The 18,808-nt window shown below is 33.6% G+C and overlaps 1 protein-coding gene across 1 annotated transcript in view; it reads left to right on the top strand.

Annotated features, from left to right (window-relative positions):
• The first annotated feature begins 2,575 nt into the window (after positions 1 to 2,575).
• Positions 2,576 to 18,808, top strand: part of LOC129806194 (solute carrier organic anion transporter family member 4A1) — a 32,428-nt gene continuing 16,195 nt past the window's right edge. The window contains exon 1 of the mRNA XM_055854598.1: positions 2,576 to 3,268. Coding sequence (XP_055710573.1) covers positions 3,106 to 3,268 — 163 coding nt within the window. The 5' untranslated portion in view covers positions 2,576 to 3,105. The remainder of the gene's footprint in view (positions 3,269 to 18,808) is intronic.

The raw sequence follows: 18,808 nt of genomic DNA, 5'->3' as shown, positions 1-18,808 counted from the left end.
TCGATCTCTCACAGAATATAATCCGAACAACTCGATTTTTTTGAAAAATTCGTTTTTTTTTTGCTTTTCGAGTACTCCTTGACATCCTTTAACTTTCCGGTGAATATTATACCGAAAAGTTAATTATTTTCAAAGTTATATGGGTTTCAATGTTTCAAATCTTAAAAATCCTATGATCAGCATGTAAAATCTCAGCTTTAAATCGCTCTCCTGAAAAGTTGGCCATTCGCGAGTTGTTCGGTTTATATTCTGAGGGATCGATTTGGCGCCAATTTATAGAGCTATTTTCAGCGCCAGGTTCATAAAAGCTGATTTAAGATTTACCACCTGGAAAAATGGCATACATTTAGGATATTTCAAAATTGATTTCACAAACTAGCTCCTGTAGAGGAATTCTGTAATTTTCGTGGCATTGTCACGCGTGAGTTCTAAACCTGACAATGCCAATCGAGCTTTTTTTGTCATATCATATAAGTTCGAAAATGCAATTCATTGATTTTTAATTAAATCCCTTTACGTGACAATTTTATGCAAATACAGTCTGTCTTGGTTGATTTATTTAACCAAATTCATTGTCATTTGGAATTGCCAGAAATCTCAAATATGTGACTTCTGACAATGTCACGTAAGCCGAAATGGCAATGCCATGGCTACAGAATCGCATTTTCGAAAAAGCTCTCCTGAGATTCAAACCCAATTTGTCATATGGCATTGCCAGAGCGTTACAGAATTCTCCTCCTGGTGGTAGGCAAAAATGCATAGATATATTTGCATAATCCCGATATGCATAATCCCGGGACCCCCTGTATCTCTTCTCTACACTCAGTCCCGGCATTATGCACTTCGGGGGTTATGCACATGACGAGACTATGGATAGGGGAAACTGGGACACCTATACAATTATACAATTACTATACAATTATGCAAGTTTGTCTCCCATTGGAAGTCAATTTGTGAAATCATTTTTGAAATACGCTTGAATCACCTGAATGTATACTATTTTGATATGCGGGAAATTTCAAGGCACTATACTTTTTCTAGAATAAAACTTTAATTTCTTTTATTAAGGTAAAAAAATTTGAATATTATATCAATTAATTGAAGAACTCTGGTCCAAAAGTACAGTTTGTTAATGCATTTCTTTCAAACAGTTGAACTTTTTTATTCTGACTACTTTTACTCCGCGAGGAATCGAAGAATCACCCTCCGGACGGTCTGGCGTGAGGTATTTGTAAGTTTTCCAAGATCCGCGTAATTGATTCCAGAATTTTCTAGAAACGTGTACACGTTCAGTTTCCTTCTCTTTTCCATTATTATTTCGTACCTCAGTGAAAAATGAACAGAATTTGATGAGAGTTTCACCAAAAGAAAGGTAAAAATATGTATTAAAATTTTTACATACAACGAAAATGAGAAACTATTAGATGGATTAGGCTGTAAATCGACTTGATTCTTTATTTTTTCTTTAATTTTTACGTTTTAACATTCTATTTTACCTCTGTTTCTCATTCAAGTCATTCTTTAACATGCCATTTATCGAGGCTACTCTGATAAAAAGCTTTGTTAAACGGATAGGATCTTGTTCAAATTTTGTCAAAAGAATGTTGTTTTTGACAAAACTTTAGCTGACATTTGATATCGAAAAATGTCCTTTTGACAAATTATTAACAAAATCCAGCTGACCTTCTGTTTGACGAAACTTTTCCATCCGTTTGGATGATTATCCTTTTGACAAACTTTTCTTGTCAATTTGACAAAACTTTTTGTACAATACTATAAATTATTCTAGTTAGACTCGTTTTTTTATTCCAATGTTTTATGCTCAAGCTTTTATGCCTAGCGCGCAATAACTTTTGTTTGTAAATATGTTTTCAAAATTTCCTGTGAAAGTGAGCGAGATAACTAGATCAAGCTTTCATTCACTCTCACTGAAATCTCAAAAATATGTTTACAAAACAAAAGTTATTGTGCATTAAGCATTATGCCCAACGCACAATAACTTTTGTTTAGTAAACATGTTTTTGAAATTTCAATGAGAGTGAGTGAGATCTAGATCTAGTCATCTCGCTCATTCTTATGGGGAATTTTGAAAACATGTTTACAAACAAAAGTTATTGTGCGCTGGTCATTAAGCTTTATCATCCTTTTTGTTTTCAATGCCTTGTTTATCCTGTTCATTTTTTAGGATTTTCACTTGGATTTTCATGAAGATTTCCGCAAGCAGAATTCTACTTAGACTCGATTCTGTTTTTGCAGGTTTGATTAATATGATTTTTATCGTGGTTTTATTTCATTCTTTACCAAGTAACATGGTTCGAATCTACTTTGAACCATTCTAACCAAACTCGATTCTTTATCCAAGATCTGTTTCTTAAGTTTTTTATAATCCTGCTTCATTTCTGCATTCTGTTCACCTTTTCTTCGAGTTCTTTTTCTTAAACTGCATTTAAAAGGCTGAAAAGCGTGGAAAAAGGGGAAAGTTTCTGCATAAATCTCAAGTTGAAAATGTTTACCCATCAGATACCAAATTTTCTAAAGGGTTCTGCAGAGTCAATATTGGAAAGCAACAGAGAAAGGAGAGAAGAGATTTTGAGGAGAGACAAGAAGTTGATCTGAAAATGCAACTGAAAGAATTCTTCTGTGCTTTTCCGCCGATTGTTTGAGAATTAATTCCGTGGCATGCGCAGAGGCATTCCCATCCGAAAGATTGTGAATGAAAGTGGTTGTTTTGGCGGGGAAGAAGGAGCATTGTAGTACGCGCCGTCTCATATTATCATGGGATTTCTGGTGCTTGAAGCATCCACTTGGTGATCACTTTCTCACATACTTCAGTTGCTCATCGTGAGTTGAGCTGCCCGGACGACTTTGTGGGGGCGCGGAAAACTCTTTGGCCAAGAGACACTGGCTCTGTGGTGAGGGACTGAAAGGGAAAAAGATTTCAATTCTCCCAAGAGCGCGCAAATTATGAGTCCATAGGGAAATTCTTCTTGGCGCGTTTTATCAATAATCTGTGGTTGTGGGAAAAAGGAAAAGTTTTGTGTTTATTTTTTTTATTTTTTGGCGAAGAGTGGAAAAAGTGGAAGTAGGGAAGAGTAATTGTGAAATATGTCAACACAGAGTATTCGCATAAATACTGGAGAAAATGTTGGAAGGCCCCAGGAGACTCAAAAATCCTGCGGATGGTTTAGGTTCAGGCCAAAATGCCTTGAGCACTTTATGTCGCCCAAATGGGCACTCTTCTGGTTGTGCTGGGCAGGAGCTGTTCAGGGTAAGTAAATTTAATTCCCATATAGCCTCCCACATCTTCTCTATCATCTCGGCTGCTTCTTTTTATCTCCAGTGCTTCTTCTTTTTTTGTCCTCTCCCAGCATTAATTTATTGTTGAATTGGCCACAAAAGACGCCACAGCCAAAATTTCAGTGTTCAATTGAAATTTATTGTATTGTCTCGGGTGTTTAGAAAGTGGAGTCTGGAGAGAGATAAAGAATCGGTAATTTCCGCTCAAGAGGTGGAGGATTTTTAATAAAAATGAATAATAAGTTAATAGCAACATTATATTCTTAGAAAAAAATGGTGAAAGAAAAATGGCTAAGTGCTCGTTAGTTCAAAGACTTTGCCTTAAATCTTCCTTGATCATTTAATATAGGGGATGGCTTTTAAGCTTCGCACACATTCTAGCTTTGAACACTTTGAACACTTCATATTATTCCCATTATTCGCATTCGGTCGTGTGACAGACTGCGATAGCTAGGATATTCAACAAATTTTTCTTGGGAAATGAAGAAAATTACAAGCATATTTTAAAGAAAGTCATAAAGTTTGATAGTCACATTGCACTGTTTAAATATGTGGTAATAATAAAAAGATTTTTAACCCGGTCAATTTGACCGGTCTCGGTAGGTTTAGTGTTAATGAATGTGATATTTTTTCTGAAAATGCTTAAGTTAGATTTTGCAAAGGAATATGGGAAAAAGCCTGAAACCCTACTAGTACTACCCTAGTAGGCGAAGCCTGAAACCCTTCCCCTACTTCAGTTTGTATCGGGTTCGAGCTGATTTAGTTAAACTGACAAATTAATTATCTTGAGAAGTTTAAAAAAAATCTAAGATGAAGAGTGCAGTAGCAGGGGAAAGCGCGCTACCTTCGGACGATTTATGCTTCGCACAAATCATTTTTTTCAATAAGTTATAAATGAATTTGGATCATTATAATATTATATTTTAATAGCTAGTCCAATGCCTCAAATATTCAGAAAAGAGAAATGGCTGAAATCCAAACGGAACATAGAGAAAAAATTGACTTGTGCGAAGCTTGAGTCGTCCGAAGGTACCGCGCTTTCCCCTACAGTAGACTCTCTCAAATTCAGGCATTTGGGACTAAAATGCCACCCGAATTAGATAGAAATTCGGGCAACGAATTTTTTAAAATGCAAAGATTTTTCATTTATCTGCATACACATATTGAGTTTACTTATTCATATGTATTGTAAATTTTATAAAAATCCCTTAATAATGCAAAATCACATCAAAACTAAGACAAAACATGGCAAATTTGAGCATATTTCCTTCATTTGATAATAATCATAATCCAACTTGAGTGGGAATCATAAGGAAAACATTTGTCTGAACATAGATGAAAAATAAAATGTTCCTTTAAAATATCAAATATTAGAATCCATTTTTAGGATAGATTAAAAAATCCTTTTGAACGTTGTAAACTATTGTAAACACTTAAGACAGCGGTGGACGTCAAGAGGAGACTCATACTAAAAACTCATGTCAATTGTTCTAGGAATGTTTCGTGCTAACAAAAAAAAAACAGATTTTTTTTACAAAAACCCAAAAACTTTGAAAAGGTTTTGCAAAACCAGAGAAATGGAAAAATAAGAAATTTCAGAAAGCTCAAGGGATTTATCATTCCCAGTTTAATGGCTTCTACACATTGGGAGCAATTTTCGTAAAAAATTGCTTCTTTGGAGCTATTTTTTAAGGAAATAGTTTGCACTGCGTTGTAGGTCAAAGCGTCAAAATTGTGTCAAAAATGGCATTTTTGACAAAAATTACTCCCAATGTGTAGAGGCCTTTACTGACAAGGTTTTCTTGATTTTCTCAAGCTTCGGACAATCGACGAGGGTTTCTCAATATGAGTTACTCATTGAGAAAACTCTAATAAAGTTACTTATGGCGAAAACGGAGAAAACACAAAAACGTTCCTGACAAAGCATTGCTAAGAATTTAGTATGAGAGGGGTGGAGAGAGGGGCAAATTGACAGATTATCTCGAAAAGAAACGTTCTAAAAAAACATAACCAGACTTTTCTGGGTGGTCTGACACTTCAGCGTTGAAACGGGATTCAGAAGGGTCGAAATCGAAACACTTCTGGTTCATTCAGGAATATAGTCCATTGCTGGTTGAACCAGTGCAGCTTAATGGCACAACAATTGTGAACTATGCAAAGTCCTATAAGAAGAAGAATAATAAGAATTTTCAAGGACGACCACAAAATAAATCCCATTTTAATCTGACGTTTATAAGTTTAAGACATCTATACGGGAGCAATTTTCATCAAAAATTGGTTTTTTGAAGAAAATTGCTAGCATTGCATTAGGGTGTCTACACATTGTAAGTAGTTTTCGTCAAAAATTGCTCTTTTGAAGAAAATCGTCCGCACTGTTGTAGGTACAAACGTCAAAATTCTGTCAAAAATACGCTTTTTGACAAAAATTACTCCCAATGTGTAGAAGCCTTTATGGTCTTCATATATTGGTAGCTATTTTTCTTCAAAAATTGCTTCTTTGTTAGAATCTTTTGACGATTCTACCTATAGAACTGCAGGTAATTTCCTTCAAAAAGTAATTTTTGACAATAAATTCTCCCAAAATGTAGGGGCCTTTAGATGTAAACATAAAAAATCTGTCAAAAATTAAATTTTTGACGAAAATTCTCCCGAAGTGTAAAGGCTTTTATTGAAAAATCTTTAAAATCTTTTACTAGGATACTTAGGAAAAACTTAGGTACTTAGAAACTGTTCGTCATGGGAATATTGTTATTTAAGGCTTTAAGGACGAGAAAGAATGTTCTCCTGTGTGCCTAAAACATTAACTTAAACCTAATTTTGATAAACCAAGCGTATTTCGTAAGTTGAAACATTGCTGAAGAGACCAAGAAAACTTCTCCTGTGAAGAAACTGCCGGGAAATTAATCAAAAATTAAATGGATAATCCTCTTTATGCGTCACACAGACTTTTATAGTTTCATTAAAAAATTTGCTAAAACTTTAATGTTAACCCTATTTTGACTATTTTAAGCAGATGTAGAAAACTTTAAAGACTCCCTAAAGCTCTTTTAAGGCGACATTAGTAGTTTCTGTAAGAAAATTTGCTTAAAATATTTTTAAAGTTCTTTCAGAAACCTATTTTAAAAATTAGATTTTGTTCAATATATTTTAATAAAAATCACCATGCATTGATTTTGAATTCAATTTAAATTTGGATTATGTAGTTATTTTGAGCTTAATTAACCAAAGATCTTTTAAAAGCCAATACAGGCGCTTTTTTAATTTTTATTTTTTAATTTTTTGACTATACAGTAGAGTCTCGCTATAGGCCATCGCTCTATAGTCCACAATTTATCGACCGTTGATTTCAAAACACTGATTTTAAGTTAGGTTATGTTTTTTAGTATGCGACATGCATAATTATTTTAATATTTTTGGCAAACTTTATTAAGTAGTTGTGATAATTGTGATTCACAATAAAGAGAGCAAGGACAAGTATCACAATCGCAAAGAAAGTGGAAGCCGTCGAGCAATTTCAATACTAAAAATCGTTGATAATTTTAAAAAATTACATGGACTATATAGTGCGTGTCAAATTTGAAACCAAATATGGACTATAGCGAGACTCTACTGTATATCCTTAGGCTTAGATCTTTCTTGATCCTTAGATTTTTCTTGATTTTTCTATTGCGTTCTTCTACAACGTTTCGAGGAATATTGTCCTCTTCATCAGGTCTACAAAGTTAAAGACACAACCTTGACTTTTCTTGATTCCAACTGGGATAAAATTATCAAAGATTCTTACAAAGATTAAATAAAAAATCACGTGCAGGTGGAAAAATTAGAAACCTGATCTAATTGTATCAAAAACCTTCAATTTTTTAGTGCCAGTAACACATCTTAAAAAAAATATTTCAAAATATTTTGAAGAACTTCATGAACACTTCTGAAATGTTTTGAAAATTGCCAGAAGCTTTCGCGAAACGTCAAAAAATCTCAAAGAGGTTTCGGAAATTCCTAAAGGCGTCTACACATTGGGAGCACCTTTCGTCAAAAATTGCGTTTTTGACAGAAATTTGACGTTTCCACCTACAACACTGCAGGGAATTTCCTTCAAAAAAGCAATTTTTGACAAAAATTGCTCCCAATGTGTAGAGGCCATAAAAGCATTCAGAAGATTTTGTAAAACCCTTTCGAAAAATCTTTAGTAGATTTCACAGAACCTAAAGAAATCTTTAATGGAAAATTTCGTGAAACATCAGGTAAACCTGAGAACGTTTTGGAAAAGCCTAGAAAAAAACTTGCAGCAGGTTTTGTGAAACTTAAAGAAATCTTCAGAAACTTTTGTGATCCCTTTAGAAACCTTCAAAATATTCTGTGAGACCTCAAGAAGCTTTAAAGTAATATGAAGTCTGCGGGATAAACCTTCAGAACTTTCGTGAAACCTCTAAAACCCTTAGACTTAGACTGTCTTCAGACAATAGAAGTTTAGCTCAGTTTTCGAAAGTCCAAAATCCTAAATAGTAACCAATTTAATTATTTCCGCAGATTCAAATAGATTAATTCCCCTTTATATTCTATTTCTAAGTCAAAACTTTACTAAAGTTTTCGACGGATAAGAAATTAGAGAAGTTAAGCCTTATGGTTATGGCTAAGCCTTAAGTCTGCAACCCTTATGTATTAACAAACTTTCAGAAGCTTTCAGAAAATGCATAAAAAATCTTCAAAAGATTCTGTGAAACTTAAAAATAAAACTCATAGAAAAAAGAAGTCATTTGTAGGCTAAGAAGTCGGTTGATAGTTGATACCTTAAAAAATCAAAGAAATGGTGTTCCATTTTTAACCACGAGCAATACAAAAAGAAAGAAATACTGAAAAGATTTTATTAATTTCGATGGTAAAAGGGGTCGTAAATGGAACGATTTTTTGGGATCATTTCACTCTTCAACTCTTGGCGTTCGTATATTTGTTGAAATATCGAGCAATCACATTTAGCAGAGTCACGTTTTTGTCATTTATCTACTCATTTTCCTCTTTGTGGGTGGCAGAATTGAAAGTTTTGGGAGATATTGGGGTGCTATGCCCCCCAAACTATATAACTTCTTAGGGGGGATTTCCTTTTCGCACACACGAGCACTGATGATATGCCAGGAGATTTTAGGGGGTGAAGAGTTAAGTGATGAAGTGCGGAAAATACAGTGGAATTTTGCAATATGCCTCAGACAATATTTTCTCAGAAAAAGAGACTCTTTTGGACTCTATTTAAGGAGCTGGATAGGAATTTTCACTGTCTCGAGAGGAAATGGGTAAAATAATTCCCTGAATTTTAATTTGTGCAATGAATCAATTGAAATGGAGTTTAGCTTGTAAGATAAGATGTAATTGAATTAAATCGGCTTCCTAGAAGAGATCTTTAATTTGCAATAAAAGGTAAAATTCATTTTTTTTTAAATAGTGCAATAATATTAATGAAAATTTAATGTTAAAGAATAAGAGGCTGTGTTATAGGAGTGTGCTTATACAGTCGATTTCCTCAAATATGAACTTTTGGCGTGTATACATAGATCACTCCTCAAATTTGAACAATATTGTCAAAAACGTAATGAAATTAATGCAAAATACACTTTCTCCAAATTAATATATATAACTTCAGAGAATATATCAATATAATTTATTGTTAAATAAATGGAATTTGATGAAGAAGTCACTATAAAACGATAATATTGAGTAATTACAGGAGAAAAACGGTTTTAATTCAGACTCTATCCAAAAATTTCTTCACATAACCTCAAATTTTGCATTTTGAACTCAATTTGGAAAGCTTAAATTTGAGGTATTTGACTGTAAGTAAGGTTATCATTATCTTATTCGATTTAAAAGATAATTTTAATATTTCAGGTTATGTAAGATTATTTTTCTTTTAGTAAGAGTATTAGGTTTATAATTCCCATTCTTCTTTAAAATTCCATGATTCCATTTTTCTTCAAAAATTCCTTCAAAAATAGACATTTTTGTTTCAAAAATTTTTTTATGTAATTTTTGGTGGAATCAACATTCAATGTGTAAACACCATAGGAATTTCTGTAAATTATTGGACTTATTGAACATGTATCTTTCAGAAAATCTATTTTACAGTCCTACAATAACTGGATTATTAAACCTTTTAATAAATTAAGCTTATGAAAAAAAATTAAATTAATTGTTATTTTGCAGATTTTTAAAACTGTGAAAAAGTTCATTGAAACTATGGAATTTTCATTTCATCTTTAATAAATTTTGAGGTCAATGGCCTCTTTGGAGTCAATTTTCGCCAAAAATTGCTTTTTTGAAGAAAATTGTCAGCACTGCTGTAGATGAGAATGTCAAAATTCTGTCAAAAATGCAATTTTTGACGGAAATTGTTACCAATGTGTAGAGGCCTCAAGACAAATCTAACCTAAAAATTTCAAAATAACAGCTTTAGGGGGAAATAACATCTTTAAAATTGGGCATTTTTCTCCTACTCCAAAATAGAATTAAGCCTTATCATGATGTAAATTACACTTGTTGCATAGTGTGATTTACATCATGTTAAGAGCTCAATATATATGCTTCACATAAGTTTTAAAAGATATTTTCAAAGAAATCTTTAGGAAATTTTATTCTAAAATAGGTATTTAATATTTTTGGAGAATGACAAAAACCAACAAATGAGGCATTTAGAGTGATCGGAGCGCGATTTCTTAGATGAACAAAATTAGTCCTATGTGAGGCTTATAGTCTGAAAGCTGTTCTCTTCTTGCTTTGTCATAGGTCTCCTTAGTTCACAAGGCGTAGGATCTGGGACACTGCACTTGTCTGTTTTAGCTATTCTCACAATTTTCTTTTTAACTTTTCTTCTGTATGTGTTTTTTTGTGATTTCTTTGTGAGACTGAGTCTGAGCCAAAAGCTTTAGGAAAAATCAATTTTTTCTTAGCCGTCCTATCCCCCGACGCTTACCGGAGTTTTTTTTTGTAATTATCAAAATTGAAGCACAACTAATGACCTTTCCAACGGACTTACACTTATTAAGTTCTGTTCACTAGAACCTGAAATATAAAGGATAATGTAAAGCAAGTTGTTTTTGCACTTGGAATCTAGGCAAAACCGTTTTTGACGTTTTTTGATACTTGGGTGCCTATATCTCCGATTCTGCTGAACCGATTTGTGGGTTTAATACAGAATTTTATTGGCTACATTTTCGTTCATGTGCAACTTTTCTCTCAGATTGTTTTTTAACCTCGAAATTAAGGTTCAAACGAAAATCGAGCACTTAGCCAACTAGAGAAAACCTTCACAAGTATCAAAAACCGGCAAAAACGGTTTTTGCCTAAATTACAGGCGCAAAAACAAAATGAAAAAAAAATGATAAGTACTTTCGTAAATCATATTGACCCCAGCAATAGAAAAAAATCATGAGAACCCAGGGACAAAATCACTGTTGCATAGTGTTATATACTTTAGCTTCCAAATGGATTTGTGAAGCTACATTATATCCAGTTCCATTTAAAAATAGGGGAAAAATGTCCTGTTTCAATAGTGCATTAATTCAAAGGTACCTTCCCTCTAAATAAAAGAATAAGGCCTAAGGTTTAGACCAGCACGATGATCTCGAAATTCAAAATAGCAACCAATTTTATTTCTTTTTCAAAGTTTAATGGATCACTTATCCATGCTGTCCAGTCTTAAATCATAATTTTCCAAAATATCTGGATTGATAAGAAATTAGAAAAATTAAGCCATATGGTTGAGCCTTATACGGGCTTCAGACCTAAGGTTTAGCTATATGGCTTAACTACTCTAATTTTTTATCAATTACGATTTTTTGGAAAAATTTAATAATATATTGGATAATTAAAGACAAAGGACCTATTAGGCTCTCAAAGAGAAATTAAATTGCTCGCAATTTAAGGTTTTGAGACATTCGGGAACTGGGCTAAACCTCTAGTCTGAAGCTGGCCTTAGGTCTGAAGCCCGTATAAGGCTAATCCAGATTTTTCTTCTGTTCCAGCGTAAAGAAATTTGACAGATGAAATGTTTTTGTTGGAATTAAACATTCTCCTACTGACTAAAACTTTGCTTTTCACCAAAATATTGAATATAGTAAATCTTTTCTGGCAATATCTGCATGGGTTATCTCTAATTTATTAGATAACAAAATAAGCAATGCAGTTAATGCGAAAATTGCATTAGTCATCACCCCTTGGAGGAGTAATTCTCTGGTTCATTTTCCTCCAAGCAAATCCCATTGAGATTTTCTAAGTGGGTTGCTGATGACTAAGAATGAGAGACAATACTGCTGCTGGAGGGAGATGATCTTTTTATTATTCTAAATTTTACAAACCTCATTTTATCGCCTTTCTCACATGAATCCCTCTCTCCAAATTTAGCCCAATCTCCCAAGAAACCGCATTTTCTCCGCTTAAATGGAAAAGTGGGCTAAAATTTTCGGAGAAGGATACGGAGGAGTGCAAATGATCCACCAGATTTGCACAATTTCGGCATGGAAGGGATGATGTAAAATTTTTTTACATATTCTGGTTATATTCCTTGGTGGAAATCCCAGAGCATGAAGTGTTTATGACATTGCAATTTTCACCAAGAAACTTTCTTCGGTGGAAAAGTGAATTAAACACAAGAGACACATTTTGAGGTTTGTCAACAGCAATCATCGAGGGGGTGGGTTTGGGTCGAGAAAAAAAAACTGGCCAAGTGAAGGGTGTTTTGTATCAACATTGGGTTAGGGTGGCGATGAGGAAAGGAAAACATCAACTATCTGGATCAAATCACTATCTAAGGGGTGGATCATGCACAATTTATGAGGCTTTTTTCGCTGTCGCAATATTGGAATTTTAATTACTTCTCTTTGTATGGCTATTACTTTGCCGTTCAACCCTCTAAATAAATATTAATAAGAAGGGTTTAATAATTCCCTCCATTAGAATTTTTAATATTTATATTTGTTTGATAAATAATAGAGGTATAGTATAATATTAAAATGTATTTTAAAAAATCATACATTTGCCGAGGACATTTTGTGCGCATAACTGATCTAAATCAACTCATAGCAAAATAATTTTAGTGTTGCCTGATTAAAATGAAAAGAGAAAATATTAATAAAAGTAGCACTGAAATAATTCATGATCATTTATTCAGATTATTTTGAAGTTTTCAAAAAACAATGCAGTAGGGTAAATTAAGCTAATTCAAAACCTGCTCCAAATGGAAATTTTTAGCTACTCCAAATGGAAACGTCACTGTTTTCATGATAAATAGGGTAAGTGTGCCAAATTCCGGCCAGCATGCAATTTCGGCCACCTTTTTTGTTCCTCGAATTTCCATGAACTTTTAGATTTTACGTACTCTAGAGATTACACAATGCAAAAGAATAACAAAAAATGTAGCTTCGACAAACAAGATGACGTGAAAAAGACATTTGAAGAATACCCGATGGGCAAAGAACTATGAGAATGAAGGTGGCCGAAATAGGGCACCAAAGTTATGTCTATATTTTTATTCATTTTAGATGTATTAAGAATGATTTTAGAGTAAATAAAGACGGTAAAGTCTTTACAAGGTTCCAAGCAACACTCTTTAAGAAGAAAGAATAAAAAAAATCAATTTGAATTTAAAATATTACATTTCAAACTTGAGACTTTGACGCTTGCATGCAACTAGGGGAAACTGGGGCACCACCAAACACGGGGTACCACCAAACACTAATTTTTATTTGCAAACTACTTGGACTATCTCGACCATTCCTTCAGTGTACAAGCATCCCTATAGTGCCTATAAATTCCTATCGGTCTTGTCCTCTGATATCCAATATCCGATTAAAAAATCGCAGTGTTTGGTGGTACCCCGTGTTTGGTGGTGCCCCAGTTTCCCCTATGCCGAAATTTGGCACACTTACCCTACAGCACTAAATTATATTACATATTTTCTATACTACAGTTTCATTATTTAGTTTATTTTGCTCCAAATAAAGCGAAAATCCATTCATATTCACAAATTTTAATTTGTTATTTGTCAGAAAAATTAAAAGTGTACCATTTTACCATCGCATTTTTCATCGGTCGACCATGTCCAATGAAAAACACAATAAGGTGACTGTTGTTTTGTTTGTTATTTATGTCATATTTCTGGCTAATTTTAGTTAAATTAAGTGCTAATATTTATTGTTAACGGTACGTGAAGTTTTTAAATGAAATAATTACCTATTTCGTGAATAAAAAGGGTTTTTCTGAAGTATCTGCAAATGCTTCAATAAGAAACCCCGGAAATATGATTTTTTTGGAGAGATTTTCTTATTGTTTTAAATGGGAAAGGAATAAAAGACCACGAATAAGAACAAATCCTGCACTCAGGAGCAACTCAAAAAGGTTTTGGAAGTCTGTCGTCGCGGTTTCACTTACACTGTTTGTCTCCAATTAGAAACTTCCCTTGTCTCCATTTGGATTAATTTGTGTCCAATAGAAGCATTTTACGCTGGCGTATTTTTCTTGTATTTAAGGAGTTTTCAAATTATATCTAAAGAATTTTCACTAAACAGCAACATTCTAGAAGAGTCAAAGAGCAAATTTATGTACAGTAGACTCTCTCTCAAATGGGCATTTCGGACGAAATGTCATCCGGTTTATCGATAGATTTGGGTGTCAAAGCCTTTGTAAATTCCACAAAGAGCGCTCAATTATAAAGGATCACGATAAAATAGGAAGAACTACAGCGAATTTGAGCAAATTAGCTTCATAATTAAACGTGAAAATTGTCAACAAAATTTTTCGCCCGATTGAAAAAGGTCCGATTGAGTGAGAGTCTACTGTAATTCTATTCAGAAAAAATATGAACTCAATGTGTTAAATCTTCTGTCAAACTTAAAGCGTCTGGAAATGGTTTTGAATTAGGACATGTACCCTATATTGAATTTTCTCGGAGCTAAATGGGAAAATCGCAAGAAATGTTTTAAAGAGGTTATGTTGTACTTAACCTCAATCTAGTCCTTTTATATCCCCTTGTCTAGGTTGTGTGGTAATTACGGAAATGTATTACAGATAAATTGTAAATTTATCAATTATGAAGCATCAACAAAATTTAACCTTTAAGATTATTTTTGAGGTTAGATTTTTGTAACGTCATTATTGATAATAATTGATAAGTATATATTTAACGAAATTCAATACGAATTTATGTTTCTTTTCTAAATGTCACATTTCTTACTTTCCAAGATACTCACGTGCTGTTTTAGGTTAGGGTTAGAACCAACATAACCTATAATATTTCAAAGGAACGTCCTGAGTCCTATTGCAGTTCTAATAATAGAATGAGGTTCTTTTATTAAGGAAGTTCTCAAGAATTTCTTAGATTTCTGTAAATATTCCCTTTCAAATGTTCTAAGTGGGAAAATCCCATCGAAAGAAAAGTATGTTCTCCCCGTAAAAGTTTTCCAAAATGAATTTCTGTGGGTGTTGGATGACAAAGAATTCATCTCAGGAATGTCCTTTGCACACTCCTCATGTTTTCCTTCTAGAAAAGCAAAAAGCCCACCCTCGCAGGACACTAATGTGTTTACGCTGAGCTCAATATGAGGGAAATCCTCTTCAATTTCCGGTATATTGAGAAAATATTTCAAAATCCCATCCCTATTCCACTGAAACTCTCAAAAATATTCACTTTTTGAGAGTACTTCTTTCTCATTTCCTGAAGTCTCACCTTAAAATTGGAGGTGAACATCAAAAGTCCATAAATTTCAACGGTATGCTTATGCAGGGATGAGGTTAGGGCATTTGGGGTGCAAAGTCTAGTAGAATTGGTGTATGAGGGTGTATAAAGATGACCACTTTAGTGGGTATTTAATGGTGGTATTGTGTCCACAATCACTTAAATCTCCTGACACCTCTCACCACACACGGAAATGGTCTGGACACGGAATTTCTTCCTTCCTTCCTTGATTGGCGGCACGGAAAGTGAATTGAGATGAAACATTTGACCATTGTTTATCCCTCCCGGCATTTCCCGTTTATGTCCTTTTCTCCCTTATAGAGGTTTCAATTAGTTTGAGAAATTTTCAATAATACGAAAAGAATGTATTAAATTAAACTAACCTAAAAAATTACATAGTAAGGCTCTACCAACTCAAATGACTGAGATCATTTTAAAATGTAAAGTTAAGCTGTACCTAACCTAAAACAATATCTGTTTTCTTTGATAAAATTTAAGAATAAAATAAAGAAGAGGTTATGTCTTGAAATGTTAAAAAGTTTTCAAACCAATTTTAATGCAATATATTCTATAACTTCTATGGGCTAATTGCAACATAACCTCATTTAACAAATCTGCACATTTTAATTCAAACGGAAATTTTTTTGAAAGATTGTAGCATACTTCTGTGTTTAGATAGTAAATAAAATAAAGATTATTTAATAAGTTTTCACACTAAATTTGAGATTTTGAGGTTAGAGTTAAACTGATTAGCAATGCAAATAAGTGTTTAATTTAAACTTTCATATATTGACATGTTAAATCACTTTGTTTTTCAACTTGTCACTGTTCTGGAGCTTAAACGGTAAGAGATATCGACTTCCAGTCTTCGATGACCGCAAATTTGACCATTTTAAATTATTAAAGATGAAAGGTCAACATCAATTTGTAGGGCCCATTTTCAACCAATTTGGTTAAGTTTGGATTTTTTGGAAAGGTATTGAAATTTCGAACCCGACTGCATCGGTTTTCATCGGTAATGAACCGGTAATGTACCGATTTTTGAATAATTTTATATGCCCTATAAGTAAAATTCCCTAAAAACTAATATTTTTTCAGTTTTTCTCAAAATTGGCCCAAGCCTTTTCAATCATTTTCGGATTTTTTTAGAGGTAGTCCAGGTGAACATTTAGCCAAACATATCTATGATCGGAAAATTCGCCATTTTGAATTAGTGAAGGTCAAAGGTCAACCAGTTTTTCAATCGATTTGATTAAGTTAGGATTTTTTGAATTTGTTGTAGGTTGCTAACCTTGATGTCCTTGACTATTATAGGCATAAGCGGTTGAGAATGATGATGATAAAACAAAACACCTTACTCACTAAAATAGAAGATTAGAGAAATTCTTTTTAATAATGCATTTAATTCTCTTATTTGGTAAAAAGCTTATTCTGGAATTTGAGGTTATGTTGCACTTAACTTTAATTGAAAACATCATCTCGTAATCGCGTTTGATCTAATTTTTTAAAAGAGAATGGAGATGTTTTTCGTTTTTAGGTTATAAATTAAAATATTTGAAGAACTTTTGCAGCAGCCTCTCTTTTCTTAACTCTATTAATCAAAAATGTCCTTATCTTGCATAAATTAGGAGATTCTTTCACATAAAAATATTTCTCAATTTTTTTGAGGTTAGGCAGAACATAACCTAAAATTTTTTGAATTATTCCGTTAGCCATGGAAAAGAATGATAGAATACTGTCAACTTTTCATATCCTTTCGACAAAATTTATTTATTTAATGAAAGTTTGTGTCATAAAAATAAATTTCATGAATTTTGAAGCCTGATACCCCTCCTAGAAAATTTGTGAGCAAGACAATGTTTGGGATTTCCAGAAAAAAATGTATAGCAAAAGTATTAACGAATGTGATATCCTGGAAAATATTTTCTCACACAGTTAATCCAATACTTGCTCTATTATTTTGTTATCCGGGAGCGCGTTGGGGCAGGGAGGGAAGGGGTGAGTGAGAGGAAGAACCGCTGTGGAGAAAATGGAAAGAAATAATAGACGAAAAAATGAGGAAAATCGACGTTATCGACAGGTTGTCAGTTGAGAAAATGGGCATTACTGAAGTTTCCAGTTTGGGATCGCTTAGCAACTCCCTAAACTCCCTCATATTGCTTTTTCTCTCGTCCTGGCTTCTGGATTATATTATTGTTTACCTGGAGGTGATTCCTCCTACACCCGCTGACATTGTGGTGCTTTATTACCTGGAAAATGTGTAATAAAGTTCACCGCCCTGTCCCAGGGAATCCTTCCTGGGCTCTCATTCTCTGATTCCTTTGAAAATTTCACGTGGGAAAATGATACAATGAATTTCTCCAGGTGATTTCCAATCTACAGATTATCACCTAAATGATTGACATTCTTGAGGAATTTGGGACAAAATATACAGTAGAACCCCGCTATAGGTCATCGCTCTATAGTCCACAATTTATCGACCGTTGATTTCAAAATTTTTGGCAAACTTTATTGAGTAGTTGTGATAATTGTGATCCATAATGAAGAGAGCGAGGACAAGTACCACAATCGCAAAGAAAGTGGAAGCCGTCGAGAAATTTCAATTTTCAATACTAAAAGTCGTTGGTAAATTTAAAAAAAAATGACATGGACTGTAGTGCGACACAAGGGTCAAATCTGAAACCAAATATGGACTATAGCGAGGCTCTACTGTAGAAATATCCTTCTAAAATCTCTCAAGATATTGGATGTGTGTCATCTTCCTATCGTCAACAGGCGTATTTAGTCAATTTCACCACTTCCTTCAAAATTTTCGAAATAAAAAAAGAATTTCTGAATGATTTTCTTTTTCAGCCGAGACACATTTGGTGAGAGTTTAGAGAAACTTTATCTCAGGAACGAACCACGAGGGGATTTCCTAAGACTCACTGAGCATAACACTGTGAGGTTCATTTCCAAATATTCTTTTTAAGGGGATAGCCTTAATTAGGAGGCCAAAAATTAGTTGCATTTTGAGTTTTTCTTTTTTTTCTCTTGTGGAAAATGAAACAACAAAGTTTTTGATTTTTTTTTCGTAATTAAGGCAACTTTCTCCAGAATTTTTAGAAATGTTTCGAATCGAAACATAGGCAAACTTAGATCAGAAGGGGAATACTGTAAAATTATGACAAAGTCATATGACAAATCTGAAAATGTTTAAGTGATAAATAAGGAAAAATTAATTGAAAAGCAGATTCATATTGTTTACTAAGAGCTTCATAGAGCTCCTTGACATTGCCCTTCGATGCTCACTGGCCTTAAATGTTTTCTTATTTCCAAATTTATCACTAAAATTTGTCATATGACATTGCCATAACGTTACAGAATTCTCCTGCAGGACAATCAGGGGATTAATGTTTCGAATTGGAGCTTTCGATTTCTAATTAAAATACCGTGAATTGAATAGCGCGATCCTGCAGATTGGTTGCGCGATTGCGGAGACTGATTGCACAATCTTAGAGACTGATTGTGCAATCAGCGCAATCATGAAGACTGATTGGGCGATCGTGAAGACTGATTGCGCAATTGTGGAGACTGATTGCGCGATCGTGAAGAGTGATTGCGCAATCAGCGCAATCTTTAAGACTGATCGCGCAATCAGTGTGATCTTGAAGACAGATCGGCCCGATCTGCCGATCTGTCACTCACAGCTCACTCGTTGGCCATACTTATTCACCCCCTGAATTGTACTAAATTGTATTAAAACTTTTACTACAATTTAGTAAATTTTTAGTAAAACTTTAGTAAAACTTTTAG

Source organism: Phlebotomus papatasi, chromosome 3, assembly GCF_024763615.1.
Source record: "Phlebotomus papatasi isolate M1 chromosome 3, Ppap_2.1, whole genome shotgun sequence".
NCBI lineage: Eukaryota > Metazoa > Arthropoda > Insecta > Diptera > Psychodidae > Phlebotomus > Phlebotomus papatasi.
This window is presented reverse-complemented; position numbering and strand designations above follow the sequence as displayed.